The sequence below is a fragment of the Ciconia boyciana genome, chromosome 8 (assembly GCF_034638445.1).
Source record: "Ciconia boyciana chromosome 8, ASM3463844v1, whole genome shotgun sequence".
NCBI lineage: Eukaryota > Metazoa > Chordata > Aves > Ciconiiformes > Ciconiidae > Ciconia > Ciconia boyciana.
In genome coordinates, this window is record NC_132941.1 from 20,340,113 (window position 1) to 20,357,722 (window position 17,610).

Here is a 17,610-nt window from a genome sequence, read left to right on the forward strand (position 1 = left end):
AAAAGAGGGTGTGCGCATGTTTGGAACAAATGTAGACTTGATTGGCACAGTGACAGCAATTATCCTTTATTTACCTTTTCTCCTACAGGAGTGAACTTCAAAGTGAATGCTAACAAACAGGCATGCCCCAAGGCTGGCTAGTGTTCCTATTTTTGAAGTAAAGTTGCTGGATGTATTTTGTTTTTCCCTTTTCCTAGCCCTGGACAGATCTGTTGAGAGTAACAGTAGTAGGGACAAGACAACTGTTAATCCTGAGAGAAATGTGTTCTTGTCGTTTAGGCAATCACTCTGTGGCTGTGAGCAGTGAAAGGAGTTTTCTTAACGAAAGTAAATCCCATTAATCAAAACCTTGCTGATACTCGAGTTTAATTCAAAGATACAAAACAAAAAGTTCTGTCCAGAAAGCCCCTCCTTTTGGTTTTTCTAGAGGAATGGTCTGGACTCTTAGAAAGATTTGACTACTAAAGGCAGCCTTTGTAGCACCGCACTGCATCTGACTGGTGCTTCAAAGGCATAGGAGAACTCTATTGACAGCAAAGGAAAGCTGGTCATGATTAGAATGGAATTAGATAGTTGGGAACATTGAGTGTGTGTTATGACACGTAAGCAAGCGAAAGCAGGCCTTATCTTGGGGTGGCAGGGTAATGAAAGTTGATGGGTTTATAGTTCTGGTATGTTAGATTCAAGAAATAATGGCTCCAAGACATGGATCTGTTTAAGATGAACTTGAAAAATTTTCTTCTTGGTATTCTGGGATTAGTTTTGCTGTGAGTGCTTTTGATTATATTTACATTACGTGAGTCTCTCTAGACCTAAATGGGGAAGATTTCTGAAAATAGAGCATACTGAAATTTTTATAGCTAATGCTTGAATAATAACAGATAATAGACTTGATTTTTATGTAGGCAAACATGGAAGTTCAGTGTTGCAAGAAGCCTTGCTTGCACAAAAACTATGGGATGCTAATAAGTTCATATAAAAAAAGCCTTTCAGCTCATCCCTGTAAGTGATTATTTTACTTAACATAAAACTTTGAGCCCAACAGATTAAGAAGGGAAGCATCTTACCAACTGTTGTGGAAGACTGTCAGTTCCTTTCTTCCTCTGGTTCCTGGAAGTCTCTTAGCCCTAATAGAAAATGCATCAGAGAATGAGGTGGTCTGTCTCCTTCTGATTGTCCTTTCTTTCCCTGCCTCCCCCCTGCTGACAGCGTTGGCTCTGGACATTACACCGCATATGCAGCTCACGAAGGCCGTTGGTTCCATTTCAACGACAGTACTGTAACTTTGACCGACGAGGAGACTGTGGTAAAGGCCAAGGCCTACATCCTCTTCTATGTGGAACGGCAAGCCAAATCTGGATCAGATAAACTTTAATACCTCCTTTTAATTCTCACTTATCAAGTTCACCGGACAAAACATTTCCATTTTTCCATAAATACTTGATCCAAGACTATTAATTTCATTGTGCACTTTTCAATTTCCTCTTGTGGGTTTTAGTTTTGTTGTGTCAATGGTAGCATTTGACTTACTGAACTTGGACACAAACTAACTTTTTTTTTTTTAGTTATACCAGAAAACCTCAGCAGATTTTGATTTGCTGCTTTAGTTGTGATAACTCAATTTTTTTATATATAGTTTCATGAAATACTTAGTTATTTGACTTTTTTATATTAATGTTTTCAGTTTTCACTTTCTAAAGGCACATTTACATCAGAGAAGCTTTCTATCCTCCTTACAAGCAAGAAAAATGTGCTTCTTATTATGATGAGCAATACAACTTCATGCTGATCTCACAGCTGTTATGTAGATACAATTTAATCTCTTTAAATCAAGGAATTGTTTGCATGAACTATTTTCCCTCGTGCAAGAAACTAAACAGTGACCTCTGAACAATCATTCTTTGTCTGCAGAAGAGAGGAGGTGTGGCATCATTAAATAGACCAGGTAATTGCTGCTATATTGGTGTGTATTCAGGCTGCTGACTTTCAGGAATCATTGTAAATAAACAGTTGGTTCAATTGTATCTATACTGCAGTTTAACTCAAGTATTCCTCACATATGTTCTGCCCTCCCCCCTCCCTCCCTTCAAATTTAAAAAAATTATCTTAAAATATATACATGTCTAAATTGTGTTGAGATTTATGGTTTTTTAACCGAACCTGAATTGCCTTAAATTTGATCATGAACACTTACTTGCTGGAAAACATGGAGGCTTCCTTGCAGTGGGAGCCCAGCCCTCCTTCCTGGTGGGAACTGGGAGTACAGCCCCAAACTTTGGGGTTTGTGAGAACAGTCTTAGGTCTAAATACAGTTCCCGTCCACTAAATGCCTGCAGTTCACTTACTTAAAACGGAAAGAAAGCGGATAGTGTTCCAGATGCTTTGCGTGACAATTGTTTTACCCGTTCAAATGCAAGCTCCGTTTCACAGCATAGCCTGCCTGATAGGAGCGGATGAGCCAAGACTGCTTGCTGACTGCTGTAGTATTTATGCATTGGCCCAGTGTGGGATCTTTATTTATGGTCTCTAGAAGAACACTGCAGGCATGACACAGTTCTAAAACTTGGCTATGTAATGGAGAAAAAGACTTCTGTTAAAAAGTTGAATGGAAGTCAGCTAATAATTAATAAGGTTTAAAAAAGGTGGACAGGAAAACCAATATTGCAAAAGCCAGGAGTCCCCCCCAAAAATCTGAAACTTGACAAATGCTACATTTCAGTTCTCTTCACGTCGCCCATCCTTTCTAGCTGGCCCTCCCACGTGCCTAGCAAGGAACTGGACACTCCTAAAATCTCATAGAGCAGAATTTACTTAATGTAGAGTCATACAATCAAACACCGCCTTTTAGTTGTGGTAACAGTAAAATATAGACATCTGAAAACACACAAGAACTCCAGTAAAATGCGATCCCCTTTTTAGTTAATGCTTCTGAAAGACATCGTAGTACACAGTAAAAGTTTCCCCACAGCTTGTACCGTAGCTCAACCTGCTGCACATGGAGTACGCATCGATTTCCTTGCTGTGGGTTACCTGCTAGCTGTACACTGACAACTATAAAGAAACATCACAATCTGATGTTTTTTAAAATGTCATTCTTAGCTTTTTCACAGCATCTTAAACCAGGAAAGAGAGAAGTTGGCTTAATATAAAACTGCAGAAAGCATTCAGCATTGCTAATGGTGTATGAATATGTAAACTGTACACTAGTTGTTAAAACCTATTGTGATTATTATTTGATACATTAAGTGACATATATAAGGATGTCTTTTACTTACATTGAACAATAAATAGAACTATTCTTTGCTTTAAATTGTAGATAGTTTGTCACCTACCATTTCTCTGTTTCTTGCAGCCAGAGCCTTTCTTCTAATCAGACCAGGTAGCTGTTATCATTTATACAGGTAGAAAAAGGTATTTGACAGACTTCATTGGTGTGTGGGGCAAGTGAAGTATCTTACCACATTATTACCCGAAGGGCAGCCTTACTGCTCGCAGTTAGTTGGGGAATTAAGTAGATTCCATCTATAGCTGCGTTTTGTCTGCATGCTACTTGGATTGGATTGCTTTAGAATTTTCGTTTTGAGAATACAAAGCTTAAAATGCACAACTAGCTATGGGCCAGCAGCAGTTTTAACTTAGGTGTATGCATGTTCTCACAAACTAGTGATGTAAATGTGCCTTTTTTGTATTTTTAGAAAGTTAAATTTGTAACCTTCAGCAACATTCACTTACTTTAAGCAGCTTCTACTTCTCCAGTTCATTTTTTGGGTCAGAGTTATGTTCTCACTTCAGTATTTCCTTTCTGTAACATTAAGGTCTTGGGCAATGGTATCCAGCATAGTCCGTTTGAGACACAGCCATGGGAACACAATGCAATCATGTCAGTCTTGTTCTTGCAGCAGGTGGTGATAAGGACTCAGCCATATGCTCTGCTGGAACAAGTACATTGTAAATCCTTTCCTAATTTAACTTTCTCCCGCTGCAAACCCAGATGGACAGTATGAACAGTTTGTTGTGGCAACACAAGTATTTCTCTTCCTGGTGGAGAACTTTGCTTATCCACTGTATTCTAGTCAGTGTGGTGTCAAAAAAAAAAAAAAAGTAACTGAGCACTGAACCAGTAACATATACTGCACCTGGCCTAGTATTACATTTTTAACCTTACTTGTATATCCTATATTTATCTACTAGCTTGGGGGGTGGGGGGGGAGATATCTCATTTCATTTAAGCCAAATGTTTCTTTTCTTCTTCCTGCTGATCATAGTACACACTAACTGGCAAGAATTTTTTTCTTGCTTGTGACTCCTCTGCAAGCAACAACTGCTCTCTACAGTTCAAAGACTTGCATTATTTTTCACCAAAATTTGTCTGATCAAAGGTTGTCCTTTTGTTCGTAATTGTTTAGCCACGTATACAACTGGAGATGAGATGTGTGTAAAACAAAACTGCAAAAACATCCAGCTCTCAGAATACTTCTGCTTTAGTGTGTTGTATAGTGAGCTGTTAAGTGCAGCATTATGTGAAACTCTAAGGCACTGACAAAAGAGGAGCTCCTTCTCAGAAGGTGCTTGCCAGGTGGTAACAGGTATCAGCCTGAGAGGAGAGTTCAAAACTTTCAGACAGGCAGGGACAGTGGACTTGTATCAAAAGCAGGAGGCCAGTTCTAAGGATCTTGGTAAATCAATGGAAAGCATAACACGTGGTATTCAAAAGTTTCCCCAGCATTTCATTACTGATGTGTCTATGTCTTACTGATGAGGTAATCAGCACCTTGAAAACTGATTCCACTGTGCTTTAGGATATCCTCAAGTACTGTAGTGCCATAGTTGTAATTGTTTACCATTAAAATCTAGTGTGTAATTTTCAGCGAGGATTGCTGACTGTGCTCATCTTGTGTTTCTAGAGCATTTCCAGGTTGAATGTGAATTCTCTCTCATTCACACAGTGTGTTTATGGAAAATGTGCCATTAAAGTGTCTCCTTTCCTTAGAAAATGAAACTCCTCTTGTCCTTCTACAGGCTGGCAGAATATCCTTAGTGTAAATCCTTTGACCTTGGATAGCAGAGTATTTTAACTTGTTCTGGGGAAAACAAAATCAAGCAAACTGCTGAAGTGTTCCCACCATTTAAGACCTCTACCAAAACTTAGCATCTAAACCCAAAGAGGACCTGGTGTTCAATTTTAAAGGGCCTCGTCACCCAACAGCTGTTAATTTTTATGTCAGCCTGTGGTGTGTGTCCTCTGTGTGGTTAAAAAGTCTATCCTCACAACGGTAACCTTGTTGTTCAAGTTTCCTTGTTTGTTGGGTTTTTTTATAAATAATATTCCTGTGTTTATTACACCTCTGAGCAGTCTCGACTGTTTAAACCTGCTCAAAAATGAAGGTAAATTCTGAAAAGGATGAGGGGACAGAGTGAATTGAAAATGCTAGTATGAGAACGAGGAACAACAACTGCTGGCACACCATTTAAGCTGCTGTTTTCCAGTGAGTGGCTTACCTGGTATGTGAAATCATGTACTCTTCTGGTCCCTTTCATAGCTTCATGAAGTACTCATGCCACTGTTCGTAGCCTGTTTCTGAGGGTGGGTGTGGAGCAGGAACCTCCTCCTCATTTCAAGGAAAATATTAAATAACAAAGGACATGAAACCAAAAAAGCCTGGCAACTGTTTAAGCACAGCTTACTGTTTATAATAGAAAATTACTAACTTTTGCCATTTTTTGAGTCACCCTGTAGGCATACACATTACTCAGGCAGAGAAAAGCAGCTAAAATAATCGTTGCAGACTGCAAATGAAGTTCCAATCTTGTTTTTCAGAGCTGAATTTCAAACTGCATTCTCAGGGTAAGAAAGAAAAGATGAACTTTGGTCCCAGCCAACCCTGTCATATATTGAAACAAACCCAATTAAAATGCATAGGTACATAAAACCTCCCAGCTACTAAAAATGTGCCTGCAGGCCACTTCAGAAATTCCTGCAGGGGTGTTTTGCTGTTAATATCTACTAATTAGTTGAATGTATTATTTTCCTGTATTAACACCAGACAGAGGATGGACATGCTACCTTTAATCTCAAGCATTTTTATTTCACAAACATGAGTTATAGGGCTGTCTATTGTTGCTTTTAATTCCAACCTGCCATTTGCTGTAGCTTTATTTTTCTTCTAGGAGAGACTTTCTGCTACATCTTCTCTCATTACTGGAAAACAAACACTTTTATTCCTAAACCCAGTTCCATATATCCTTTTCCCACCAAAACAGCCAAGTCTATGGTAACAGAGCTAAAACTGCAAAAACATAACACAAGAAAGCTTGTAAAACTCAAGCTAATAGAAGACATCTATTAAAAGCACAAGCCTACAAGCAGCTGAGCATAGACTTGCTGTTCCCATGCATGTCTTCCTGCATATCATTCCTTTCCTCATGCAAAAAGTGGGGAAACAGCTAGCTTTGTTTATTTAAATAACTGTGTGCAGGAAACTGCCCATAACACTGAGGCTTGTAAATTGAAGCTGCAGACTTTGCCTGTGTGCACTTTAAAGCACCCAGGGAATTTTTCCGCTCATTTTACAAGCTCTTTGTGGAAGTTCATTACCCAGTATAACCAGTCCTTGAACACAAAGCAAAAGCACGACCTTAGAAAAAATGAGTGAACAAATCAAGGCTAAAATTGTTGAACACTGCAAAAACAGACTTCCTCTTAGAAAGCCAAATCCTCCAAACCGGAGAGGCTGGCAAAGCTACTCCTTGCAGCTGTAGCTACATGCCCCGCCCCCCAGTTCAGCAACTCAGCACAAGAACTTTGCTGAATTTCAGAAGTGCTTAAAAGGAAAGAAATCCCTTTTAAGGAAGTATTTCATGAAGGTCAAGTGCTGCTAGTCTACATGCCCATTCCATTCCCTGTAGAAACAAGAGTTTCATGCGTGCACGTTTCTTTTCCTTTCCCTGTTCTTAGCTTCTGCACCAGTTGTTCGCCAAAAATAAACACCATTCTACAACCCCATATATGTGCAACAGCCTTCTGGTGATTCTGCGCCCCCTCCAGCACTGCCGTTATTCCACAAGGCCAGGAGACTCTCTTTCTAACACATTCTGCCAGGCTATGCATATAACCCAGCTGAATCGGGAATGCCTTTTACATCTATTTTCTTTTCTGGACAAAAATAGTAGGAAAAGTTTAGCAAAAACATGTCACAAGTTGCTAGAAGTGTTTCAGGATCCTTTACTGTGGCCTTTGTTGAACTTTCATTCTCCAGCGGAACTGAAGAAGGATAATTTTCTCCTGGGACCTGCTTTAAAATACTTATCCATCTGCTGGTATTCAGAGAGAGTCAAGGTGTGTAACATTGAGGACTGGATGAAAAACAATTTCCAGAAAGACTTCTGTAACAGGCATGAAAACACTGTCAATGATTTTTTACTAGAAGTTTGCAACAGGTACGTTCTTTGGGTGTGAAACTCTACCTCTACTGTAAAGGTTAACTAACTGCCTTGAAATGAGACAATTGCGAGCTATTTACTCCATACATCCTACCTGAAATGGAGCATTAAGTATGTGAGTGCTTTGACTTTACAGTTTTAATACAGTGTTAAGTTGGGTTTATAGTGGCAATAGCGTATACTTCATGTTGACTTTCCTTAAGCCTATTTTTCCCTTTTTTTTTTTTAATAATGAATAATTAATATAGGAAAGTGCACTACTGCCTACTAAATTGCTGCTTAACTGAAATGTACCATTCTGGCAGTGCAAAGCATTGTCCTGGGGTGAGGGGCTAGAGGAATGCCTTGATTTCAAATAGTGACTGTGTCATAACAAAACCAAGTGCATTAAATGTGTAACTAAACACCAAATTGGTTTCATTCTTAGAAATAAGTATTGCTTTTATACTGAATTTTAACTCTTCCTTTACTGTAGTTTATAAAAAGCTTAGATAAAGAAATACCACTATGGAAAAGCAGCTCTGGGTGCACAGCATTTCTTATAACAGCTTTACCGCCACAAAGCAGCTCTAAGAAAAAAAAAGTTGAATTACATTAGGAGGAGCAAACAGGGTAGAGCCAGTCCTAGCATTTTAGTAACACCGAGGATGGCTGTGATCCTAGATTAGAGCTGAAAGGGGCATGTCAGTGCCTATCCTGAAATGGCACAGCTTTGTGCCACAACATGGAAGGCAAAAAGTTCTGTTTGGAAGTAACAATTTAAAAACCCCAACAAATTACAGGATACTGCCAGGACACACTGTCTTGGTAAGAACCAGCAACAGTGCAGCCTCAAAACAAGGACTGAACTATAGATTCAAAACAGAACATTAAATTGCAAGTACAAAATTTCAGAAGTAATTGTTCTAGAACAACTGATAAAAAATTTGGATTAATTAGCAAAGTATCATTAGGAAGCACATCTGTGCCTACAAAGGAGGGCATAGGAGGAAGCATTTCTCTTTTTGGCACTGGAATGTCTACCATATGAGGCCACGCTTCACTATTGCAATTTTTCTGCCATCACAAATTAGGATTCAGAAGGAGGACACAAGACCACAGCTCTGCAGAAATGGTTTAACATTTAAGTGCCTTTCTCCGCTGCAGAACCCGTAACCCCAAACTGGTTGCTGGACAAAATTCAAAGCAAAGCCTAGGTAGTAAGCAATCTCAAAGTCCATAAAATTCAGCAAATGCCTTACAGCTGTACATGGATTTGTTTCCACAAGTTAAACTGAACTCTTAAAAATGACAGTTTATATTGACACTCACGTCAACTCCCACCTCATCCATTTTGGCCTTCCTAAGACAAGTTCCTGCCTTTCTTTGCAGCAACCCATTGAAAGCATTTCCATCCGAACAAAATTCCTAGCATTCTGTACAAAGAAAAATGCAAATTAAACAAATATGCAGCTTTTCTCCCTGAGTTTGGAGTACTTTGATTCTGTTGACGAAGCCACAAGAGGTAGCAGGTCGGAGCCTTTCCTGACCTTGCCTTCTTTAAAATATTTGGTTTTCTAACTGTTTGTAAGTGTAAAGGAAAAGAGTAAAAAAAAAGATCATGCAGCTGACATGATCTCACTTTATTACCTCTGCTCAAAAGGTGAGGTCAAGCAGCAGCAGAGGGATGGGGTGGGGCATAGAGAAAGAGGAATCGACTATGCACCAGTTTTTAAGGGCAAAATACAATGCTGCAGTGATGGCAGAGCCCCTTGTTTGCCCCCACTGCTGTTGTACGCCCAAAACCCTGATACAGGCGGCAAGCACAAATTTTTATATGGAAGTGCTTAAAGACACTTTACAGTTCTTACAGGATGGAGGCAGGCTAATAGTTCTGTCCAAAGGTCTCACAAGGTTGACATTAGCATTGCTGTAATAATTTTTCCCTGCAACAGAGCCTAAAGAAGTCCTGTGCTAACAGAGAAACATGAAGCTGCATTTAGCTAAATAGAGGGACAGCTGAACTGCTGCTCCCTGGAGGGAGGTGTAAGCCAGAAACCAAACACTCTGTACAAAGGCTTTGCAGGGTGGTGCACACAGGTCCTTGCAAACATACCTGGTCAGCACAACAGCTAGTAGTAACTGGTCTGGTCTGGTTTTCTGCACAAGGACAGGTAGTGTAAGTCATCAGCACACTGACTTGGTACAGGCCTTTCCTGTACTTTCCCACGTCTACTCAAGCAACAAAAAAGAAACCTTTTTCATTTGCTGCATCATTGTTTAATGGTAGAAGTCTTACCAGTTTCAGTGATTTAAAGGAAGGTTTAACAGTTGTGAGGGGCTCAAATATCAACACTTTGGTAGTAGCTGGCACCTATTCAGTAAATCCAAGGAGCTGAAATACACCCATTAATCCCCATAAAATCAAGAGTGGGAGTGTCTTACTTGCCCATGCTCAGCATGTCTACACAGCAGCCTCTTCACTCAACTGACCTCAAATTTATCCTGACTTGAATCTCATCTCTACTGGGTCTTCATTTGCTGCACTTTGAGAAGCACAGCACCATGCAACTCCTTAAGAAAAAGCAATGCAGCTGTAGCTTAAATAGGCATCCATGTGCCCTTCTCCACTATGCCAGCTGAGCTATAGATGTTGCTACCAACAAAAAAGCAAAGAAGGTAAGTTTTGCAATTAGTAAAGCTGAGCATTAAGATCTACATATGTCCCCACTTACTCGTGCTTTCTTACCCCTCCTGATGGAAGAGGTATATTTCTAACTTTCCTGTTTATTCTTGATGATACTAGCTTCGCCAAGCTCTATTATTTATTTTTCCCCTCATCTCACCTTAACAATCATGTTTTCAGATGTCCAAACCTGTTATCTCTGACCCTCTCTGGATGCGGCCACGTTACAGATGATTGCATCTTGCTTCTTCTCAAGAACTGCCCAAACCTCAAGACACTCAAACTGGAAAACTGTGTGCGGATCACTGACCAGACACTAGAAGCAGTGACCCTCTATGGGGGGTCACTGCAAACGCTCCACATGGACTTCTGCCGGAACATAACACAAACTGGTCTAGAGAGAGTCAGGGAAAAATGTCCTTCCGTAATGCTGAGAGCAGAGAGAAGTGCTAACATGATTCCAGACAATAAGCCAGAAAAAAAGTTGATGCTTGAAAAAGCGTCAAGAAAACTGGTTCAGCTTTAAGTGCAACAAATTGTATAAACTCACATCAATGTGGGTATTTTACTTTACTTCCACTCTCCTCTTGGGTAGCATTGCTTCGATGAACGGTGGCTACCTTCCTGCATTCTGGTTTAAGTCCAAACAAATGGTTGATATGTTTTGTAAAGGCTGCACTGGGAAAAGGCATGCTTCTCCACGAGGACAGTCTTAAGTAAAAAAAAACCTGTTTGCTTTCTGTTGTTCCTTGAAACGGGAAAACCCTGCACTGCTGTCACAAAATGTTAGACCTGATTAAGGCTGAAAACTGCAATTTTGATACCCTCTTGTCACAGATGAGCAGAACGCACCTCACTCAGAAGAGAGGAGCAGCAACATGTTTTATTGAGGTACAATAATAATTTGCCAGAGTTCCAATAAATTTGATGGAATTTAACAAAGTGTAACAGTGGTTTGACAAGGTTCAGGAAGTTTGATGGCAAGGTTCACCTTATTAATCAGTGCATGGAAGAAACATACAAAGGAAAATTGAGTTTAGAATCGAATTAGACTGATTCGCACAGAAACCGGAGATGCAAAGAGTAAGGAAGACCCTCCCGTTGAGTCACGAGGTTCAGAGTGGACCCCCTTGCTTTCTAAACTCCTTATGGAGCCTAGGTGCAGCTGGATCCAATCTTTGTCTCAAGACTTGGTTAACAGTTTATGTCTAAAGGAAGAGACACAAAGAGTAAGTAGGACCCTCCCGTTGAGTCATGAGGTTCAGAGTGGACCCCCTTGCTTTCTAAACTCCCTGTGTAATGGGAAGGGGCATAAAGCTGCAGCAGATAGAGCTTGGGTAATTGTATGATTTACACAAATTTCAGGGAAAGAGTGATTAACAAATTTCTCTTAAAGGATATATCCATACGGTCATTCCATCCGCTAAGGGTGACGCCATGTAAGTAAGATCTTTCTAGCAAGAGCAGAGTACCTGACAACCATCACTTCCTCAGTCATTAACATTTGTATCTGATTTGTCTGGCTTATTTATTAAATGAGGGATGCAAGGCAATGCGTGCTTAACACTGTTTGACCCTTTGCATAATGTACTTCGACAAAATACACCAAGTTATTTTTTAGAGTTGACCTTAAAGGAAGCGCAGTATCAACAAATGCTAGTTTATATAACTAACCTACAGGAAAAGACTGTGACTTACAACCTGTAGCTTTAAATGCTACATTAGGAACATACTACAGTGTTCCTGTTTCCTGATAAACACCTGTTTCTCACTGCAAAGTAAAAAACAAATAGCTATTTTCATCCCAAACCACAAGGCTGTCACTTAACTGCATGCTGCTCTGCTACATGGAAGTGAAACTTTTTTTTTTATGAAGGGTTGCTATGGCATTGTCTACAAAATTTGACACCAAAGGTTGGCAGAGTTTTATTCTGCTGTATAAAATTTGCCTTGATACAACACACTGGGATTTGGTCATGGTATTGAGTACTCGGGACTGGTAACATCACGTCTAAGGAACAGTAAACATTTCTGAGTGCCACCTTACTGTGTCAACTGTACTGCAGTTACCTGTCAAAAGTTTTACTTGTTGAGTCTGCCTCAGTATAACAATACAGAAAAATCTTTGTGATCATCTACTTGGAATTATTCAGGTTTTTGTTTGGACTACAGCATGCTTTTTTAAAAAAGCACCCTGTCTCAAACCCTGTGCTTTACTCTATGTGGGAGCATGTCCTCAAATTCTGCTGTTATTTTCCATTTTGTTAAGCAATTCTGACATGAATTCAGAATTCTGACTCCTAGAGAGCACACCATAGTATATAATCCTTCCCATTCTTGCTGACTCTGCAGCTGAACTTGTATAAATCTCTCTCCCATTCAATACAATCCACTGAAGAACTTCACACTTATGAAGAATGACAGATGGTTAAATGTCAGTTCAGCTTAGACGTCAAACAGAAGGCTGCATACAGACCAGTTTCACAAACTCTATGGGTCCTGATCAGTTCCAACTTAAATCACAATGAAGTCTACAGCAGTTAAGATTTCACTTTGAATTAAAACCTTACACAGAGTAGGAATACCTGAGTGTGTGTGTCCTTAAAATTAAAGCTAATTTAGAAATACTAGCGTTTGGAAATACTGTTCTGTCCCATAAAGAGAGTCAACATTTCTGTTCCATTACGTAACAATTATTCAAGACTTCGTCACTACAGCAATCTATGCGCATATACCATAGCAAGCCTGCTTCTCATTTACATGAGGGGCTCTGTAATTTTTGATAATTAATCTCACTGCACTGGTAACAGAACACTGATGAAATCTGCTAGTTAAAAACACATGAACTGGAACTTGCATCGCTGGAATTCAAGTATATCAAGACTATCATGGTTTAAAGTAATCTGATGGCTTTGTTGCATTTTAAGAGTTGTATCTACAGGTATAGCTTTGTGGACTTTACTTGTCTGCATTTTAATCTTTTATGTAACTGGAAGACTACAAGAGCTAGCTTTTCCTCTAAGGAACAGAATTCGTGACTTCTTAAATTGCTATTTAACAAATTATTAAAGGCTGTCACAAATATCTAACATGATACATGTTTTTCTTTAGAGAACAGCATGACTGTAGTACCTCTCTAAAACAAAAAGAATGTGTGAAAACCTACTATTGAAGTAAAGCAGACCTTTTCCCCCTCTCATTGGCACGTAAACTGTAGAAGAAAGTTCTGAAGTTAGGCCTCAATGACTTAAGAATAACTGGTTTGATTTTCCAATTTCTTGCTGTATTCTTTTTACAATACTGTTGCTCCTTTTATTAAAGCTATGTGGAGAAAATGCTTAGGGTGTCATAACGGAGAACTTGTCTCTGGTGCCTCAGGTAGTCTTGAAAGAAAGATTTATTTCAACTGATACATTGTCTTTCGTTCATGTCTGAACAGAAAGAAAGGAAACATGCTATCAAAATTCCACTTGAAGCCAATTTTTACTACAAGAGTAGTACTGTAAAATTTTATTTCCAATCAGTTTCTCTAGGAAGGTAAGTTTCAAACAATCTCAGCAGAAATATTTTAATAGACTACATTCCTCAGGCTTATTCTTTCCTCTGCAAGAACTGATGAGATAGCTATGAGCTCCTGAAAACATTCTTTATGTGGTGCGTGAAAAATGGAAAGAGGACTTTACAGCTCTCAACATAAGTGAATATACTTACTCCTACTTTCCATCCTGGTTAATTGATCCACAGATATCCTTTGGTAGGTACTAATTTGGCTGAGCTAAGAAATAACTCACAGCAGTACAGACACTTAGTCAAACAGAGCTGAAATTCTAGAGAAATACTTGATCAGTATGAGTATCCTTAAGAAACACTCACCCAGAAGACAAATAAAGAAAACAATTTCATTATTGCATCTTCACAACTTAAGAGATATTTAATGGCATGACACTGTAATATTCTGGTATTTCATTAACTCATTCCTAAAATTTAAGTAGGACCTTTACACACTACAAAGTAAGGAACAAAACTGGAAGCACAGACAGGAAGGACAAACAGCAATCCTAAAACAGCATTTACAACTTGGAAAGGAGATTGCTGGGCTGAACAAGCTTATTGTGAATTGGAAATTGGGATGTTGACGCAATTCTTACCTTGGATACACAACTGGTAAAAACACACCAGTTTCACATACTGCTGACAAGCCAAAACAAGGTAGGAATTCTATATAGTCACATTAGTAACCAAAGACTTTTTCTTGATGCCAGCTCTCTAAGCACTCTGTGATGAAAGACACATCTCTATAGATGTAACACCTAACAGATTCTCAAGTAGCTACAAAATACGAAAGCGGGTTTGCATCTGTCTATGTATTAATTATGCCTTTTTGCCAGTTTTCTATCAGGACTCTTTCTGGGTGTGTGGGGGTTGGGGTTTGGGTTTTTTTGGAGGGGGGGCAGTGGTGTTGTGTTTTTTGTGGTTTTTTTTACTTTACGGAGAAAAAGGGCCTTGGAACACTCTCCTACTTGGTTTCTTTGCCTATTTGTGTACAAACGCAATTTTCTCTTCCTCTCCTTGAATGGGGTATTTGTTCATGACATGGTAATATTTGAACACAGTTGTGTTGATAAATTTTTTTCAGCATCAATAATAAATTTTCTTACTTAGCAATCCAATTTGAAAATTGACTATATAATGATTACATTTTACTTAGGGTATTATGTAAGGATGGAAGCATGTTAACAGTTTTCTTCAGTTCCAAGCCATTTGAGTTCCGTCAAAGTTCTCTTAACATTACTGAAACATTTTTTACTCTTCACAGTCCCTAACTCTAACTTACCAGGTATGGAGGGAGGCAGGCTTGTTATCTATCATTTTATGAAAGTACTAAAATAAAAGTGACATAAACCAACATGCCTACTTGGAAGCTGCATCAGGTTATCAGATACAAGTGGCAAACAAGACTTTGTTATCAAAAGTTTGTGCCTTTTCCTACACAACAGGGGAAAAGCAACATCCAGAAGATCCTTCAGATTTCCATCGAGATAACATAGCTCAGCTTGGCAATAAAGTAAAAGGAAATGAAACGAAGTCCTGCAGCACAGTAACATCGCTTACTTACCAGCAGTGGTATTTTTTTTGCCATTAAACTTCATCACCCAGTCAAAAGGGCTAAATGACAAATCAAACTTCTAAATCAAACTTCCAGACCTGACCTGATCACTTGTTCACCTCTTTTCTGGAGAATACTACTGTTCAAGAACACATTCTGCTCTTACCAGACGCCTCTAAGCATGACAGACATGCATTCCACCTACTGCTACCTTCCAGCTCTGTCAGATGAACGAACACTACTACTGCTAGCTCCAGAAAGAGTGAGGCTTCACCCAGTTAAAGTAACTTGCCTACCTCTAGTCTTGGGGACTGGCTGTTCATCTTCTCTCTGTTATAGTGTGCCTACCTGTTTCAAAGGGCTATCCAGCTGCCTGATAGCCCAAAAGGCTAGGGATGTACTTTCTAGGTGGGAAAGAAAAAAAAAAAGCGATTGGAAATACCGGAGGTGGTAGAGCAGAAATTATCTAATCCCAGGGTAAAAACAGGACAAGAAAACGGAAATTATGGGCTTCAAGAAGCAACAGCCTTATAAACCAGAGAGAGTGAGCGCTTCTTGAGAGTTATTTGAGGTGTAAGGAAAAGGTTAGGTACTACTCATGTACAGCAAAAAATAAGTAGCAGCAAATCGCAGTCACATTCAACAAGAGACACAGGCTTTTGGCATCTAAGTGCTTTCCTATATAATATCTACCCAGCACATTACTTCTATGGCTAAAGCTTTTCAAGCTGTTTTTCTCTAGTTATGTTTAGTATTTAACACTTCTAAGCTTACTGTGCCTCCATATCTCATATTGATTTGAAATGGGTCCAGATAAACACGTCACACACCTGTTCTTACCTCTGATATGCATGTTACCACTGATACTCCCTGCTTCAGTTATACACATATGTCCCATCCAATACTGAAAGGTGGAAAGGAAATGAGGTATGACATTTGGAAATCCCTTGCAATCCACCTTGTTACAACCAACTCTGCCTAGTGCAACAACGCTGCCACTCGAAGGTTTGTTACAAGATAGAGTTGCATGTTTTTTTCTTTAAGTAACTGCATATATGACCTACTTACACACAGAATGCAGACATACACTGGTAATATTTATTCCCCTTTCTCTATAGGGAGAGGTTTGCATACATCAAATACCCTTAAACTGACATAAAGTTAGAACTTTCTCAGATGGTCTCCAATAGTAGGACATAATCAGTGCTGTACATTCTTTATCTTTGTATGCAGTTATGTATAAGAAGCATTATGCAAGAAACTTAAACATGATTCCAGTCTCACTCAGATGTCTGAGCAACAGAAAAATGTCAATCAGCAGGCTAAAAGGAATGTATGGACAATATACTTATGGTGAAAACAAACAGTAGGATAACATAAAAATAATTAAGCGCTTGATAGCTTTAATGATGCTAAGATAGAATATTCAAAGGACAAGCACAGACAATTAAAAAGGTCTCAGTTAAAGCAGTGAAGCACAATCCTTTAATCAGTAACACATTCTGCTCTTACCAGTCCCCTCTAAGCATGACAGACTCGCATTCCACCTACTGCTACCTTCCAGCTCTCTCAGGTATTTACCAATATCAACATCCTCTTTCACTTCACTGTAAACTGCCTCCAAAAATACCCTCATAATCCAAGAAGCCAACTGCATAGTCCATACAAAACTGTAATTTTTAGGCACAGTTCTATTATTTTCTGTGCCTGATTGAAATAGACTGACAAATTAGTAGCGCTAATTCAGACACATAAATGAAGTCTAGTAGGCAGTAACACAGGACTTTATATAGCATTCCCCTTTTATTTGTAACCTTGTATTTTTAATGTATTACACCTATAAATTTAGACCAAGATGTGAATATACTCCCCCACAACATAGTGATGGGACACCAAAATCTCAGTCCAATTTGGAACCATAATACATCATGGGGCAGGAAACTAAGTCTGCCTGATTTCAGAGCGCTGAGTCCCTCCTTCCCCAAAACTGCTGAAAACCCCCCTCTAGATGTTTCGTGTTGCAGTCTGGTCCTTGGTCATAGCTCAAGAACTTTTTGCCTTTTTCATGAGCCAACAACTGGTCCTAATCAAAAGAACTTCACCAGATAAAACCCAGATCTGCAAATTTTTGCAGTTTATCAAGTCAGCCCTTTGACCACTATCAGCTGGCAGCAATGGGCCAGTTCAGTCTCGGACAACCAGGAAGTTTCCCTATCAATCCCTGCTAATGTACAACAATCACATGAGGGAAAACAACAGGAATTTCTACCCTCTTCTCCAGACTAGGATGGACCAGTCTTGTCCAGGTGAGATTAAGTTAAATGTTCTCGCTAGCCCTCAGGCCCCACAGCATCCTTACCAAAGAGTTCAGTGAGAAGGGAGGTGGGTGGGGGGTGAG

The 17,610-nt window shown here is 39.4% G+C and overlaps 2 protein-coding genes across 4 annotated transcripts in view; both read left to right on the forward strand.

Moving 5' to 3' along the window:
- Window positions 1-4,156, forward strand: part of USP3 (ubiquitin specific peptidase 3) — a 93,116-nt gene extending 88,960 nt beyond the window's left edge. Inside the window, exon 15 of one of the 3 annotated variants that reach the window (XM_072869759.1) lies at window positions 1,210-4,154. In XM_072869759.1, the coding sequence (XP_072725860.1) occupies window positions 1,210-1,375 (166 nt within the window). In that variant the 3' untranslated portion in view covers window positions 1,376-4,154. Of the gene's footprint in view, window positions 1-1,209 lie in introns of all 3 variants that reach the window. The other 2 variants (XM_072869757.1, XM_072869758.1) reach the window with 2 other exon arrangements.
- A 1,656-nt stretch (window positions 4,157-5,812) lies between these two features.
- On the forward strand, window positions 5,813-14,511 carry FBXL22 (F-box and leucine rich repeat protein 22). Its single transcript, XM_072869761.1, has 2 exons — window positions 5,813-7,437; window positions 10,286-14,511. The coding sequence occupies exons 1-2, from the start codon at window positions 7,007-7,009 to the stop codon at window positions 10,629-10,631; spliced, it is 777 nt and encodes a 258-aa protein (XP_072725862.1). The 5' UTR covers window positions 5,813-7,006; the 3' UTR covers window positions 10,632-14,511.
- Window positions 14,512-17,610: the final 3,099 nt, after the last annotated feature.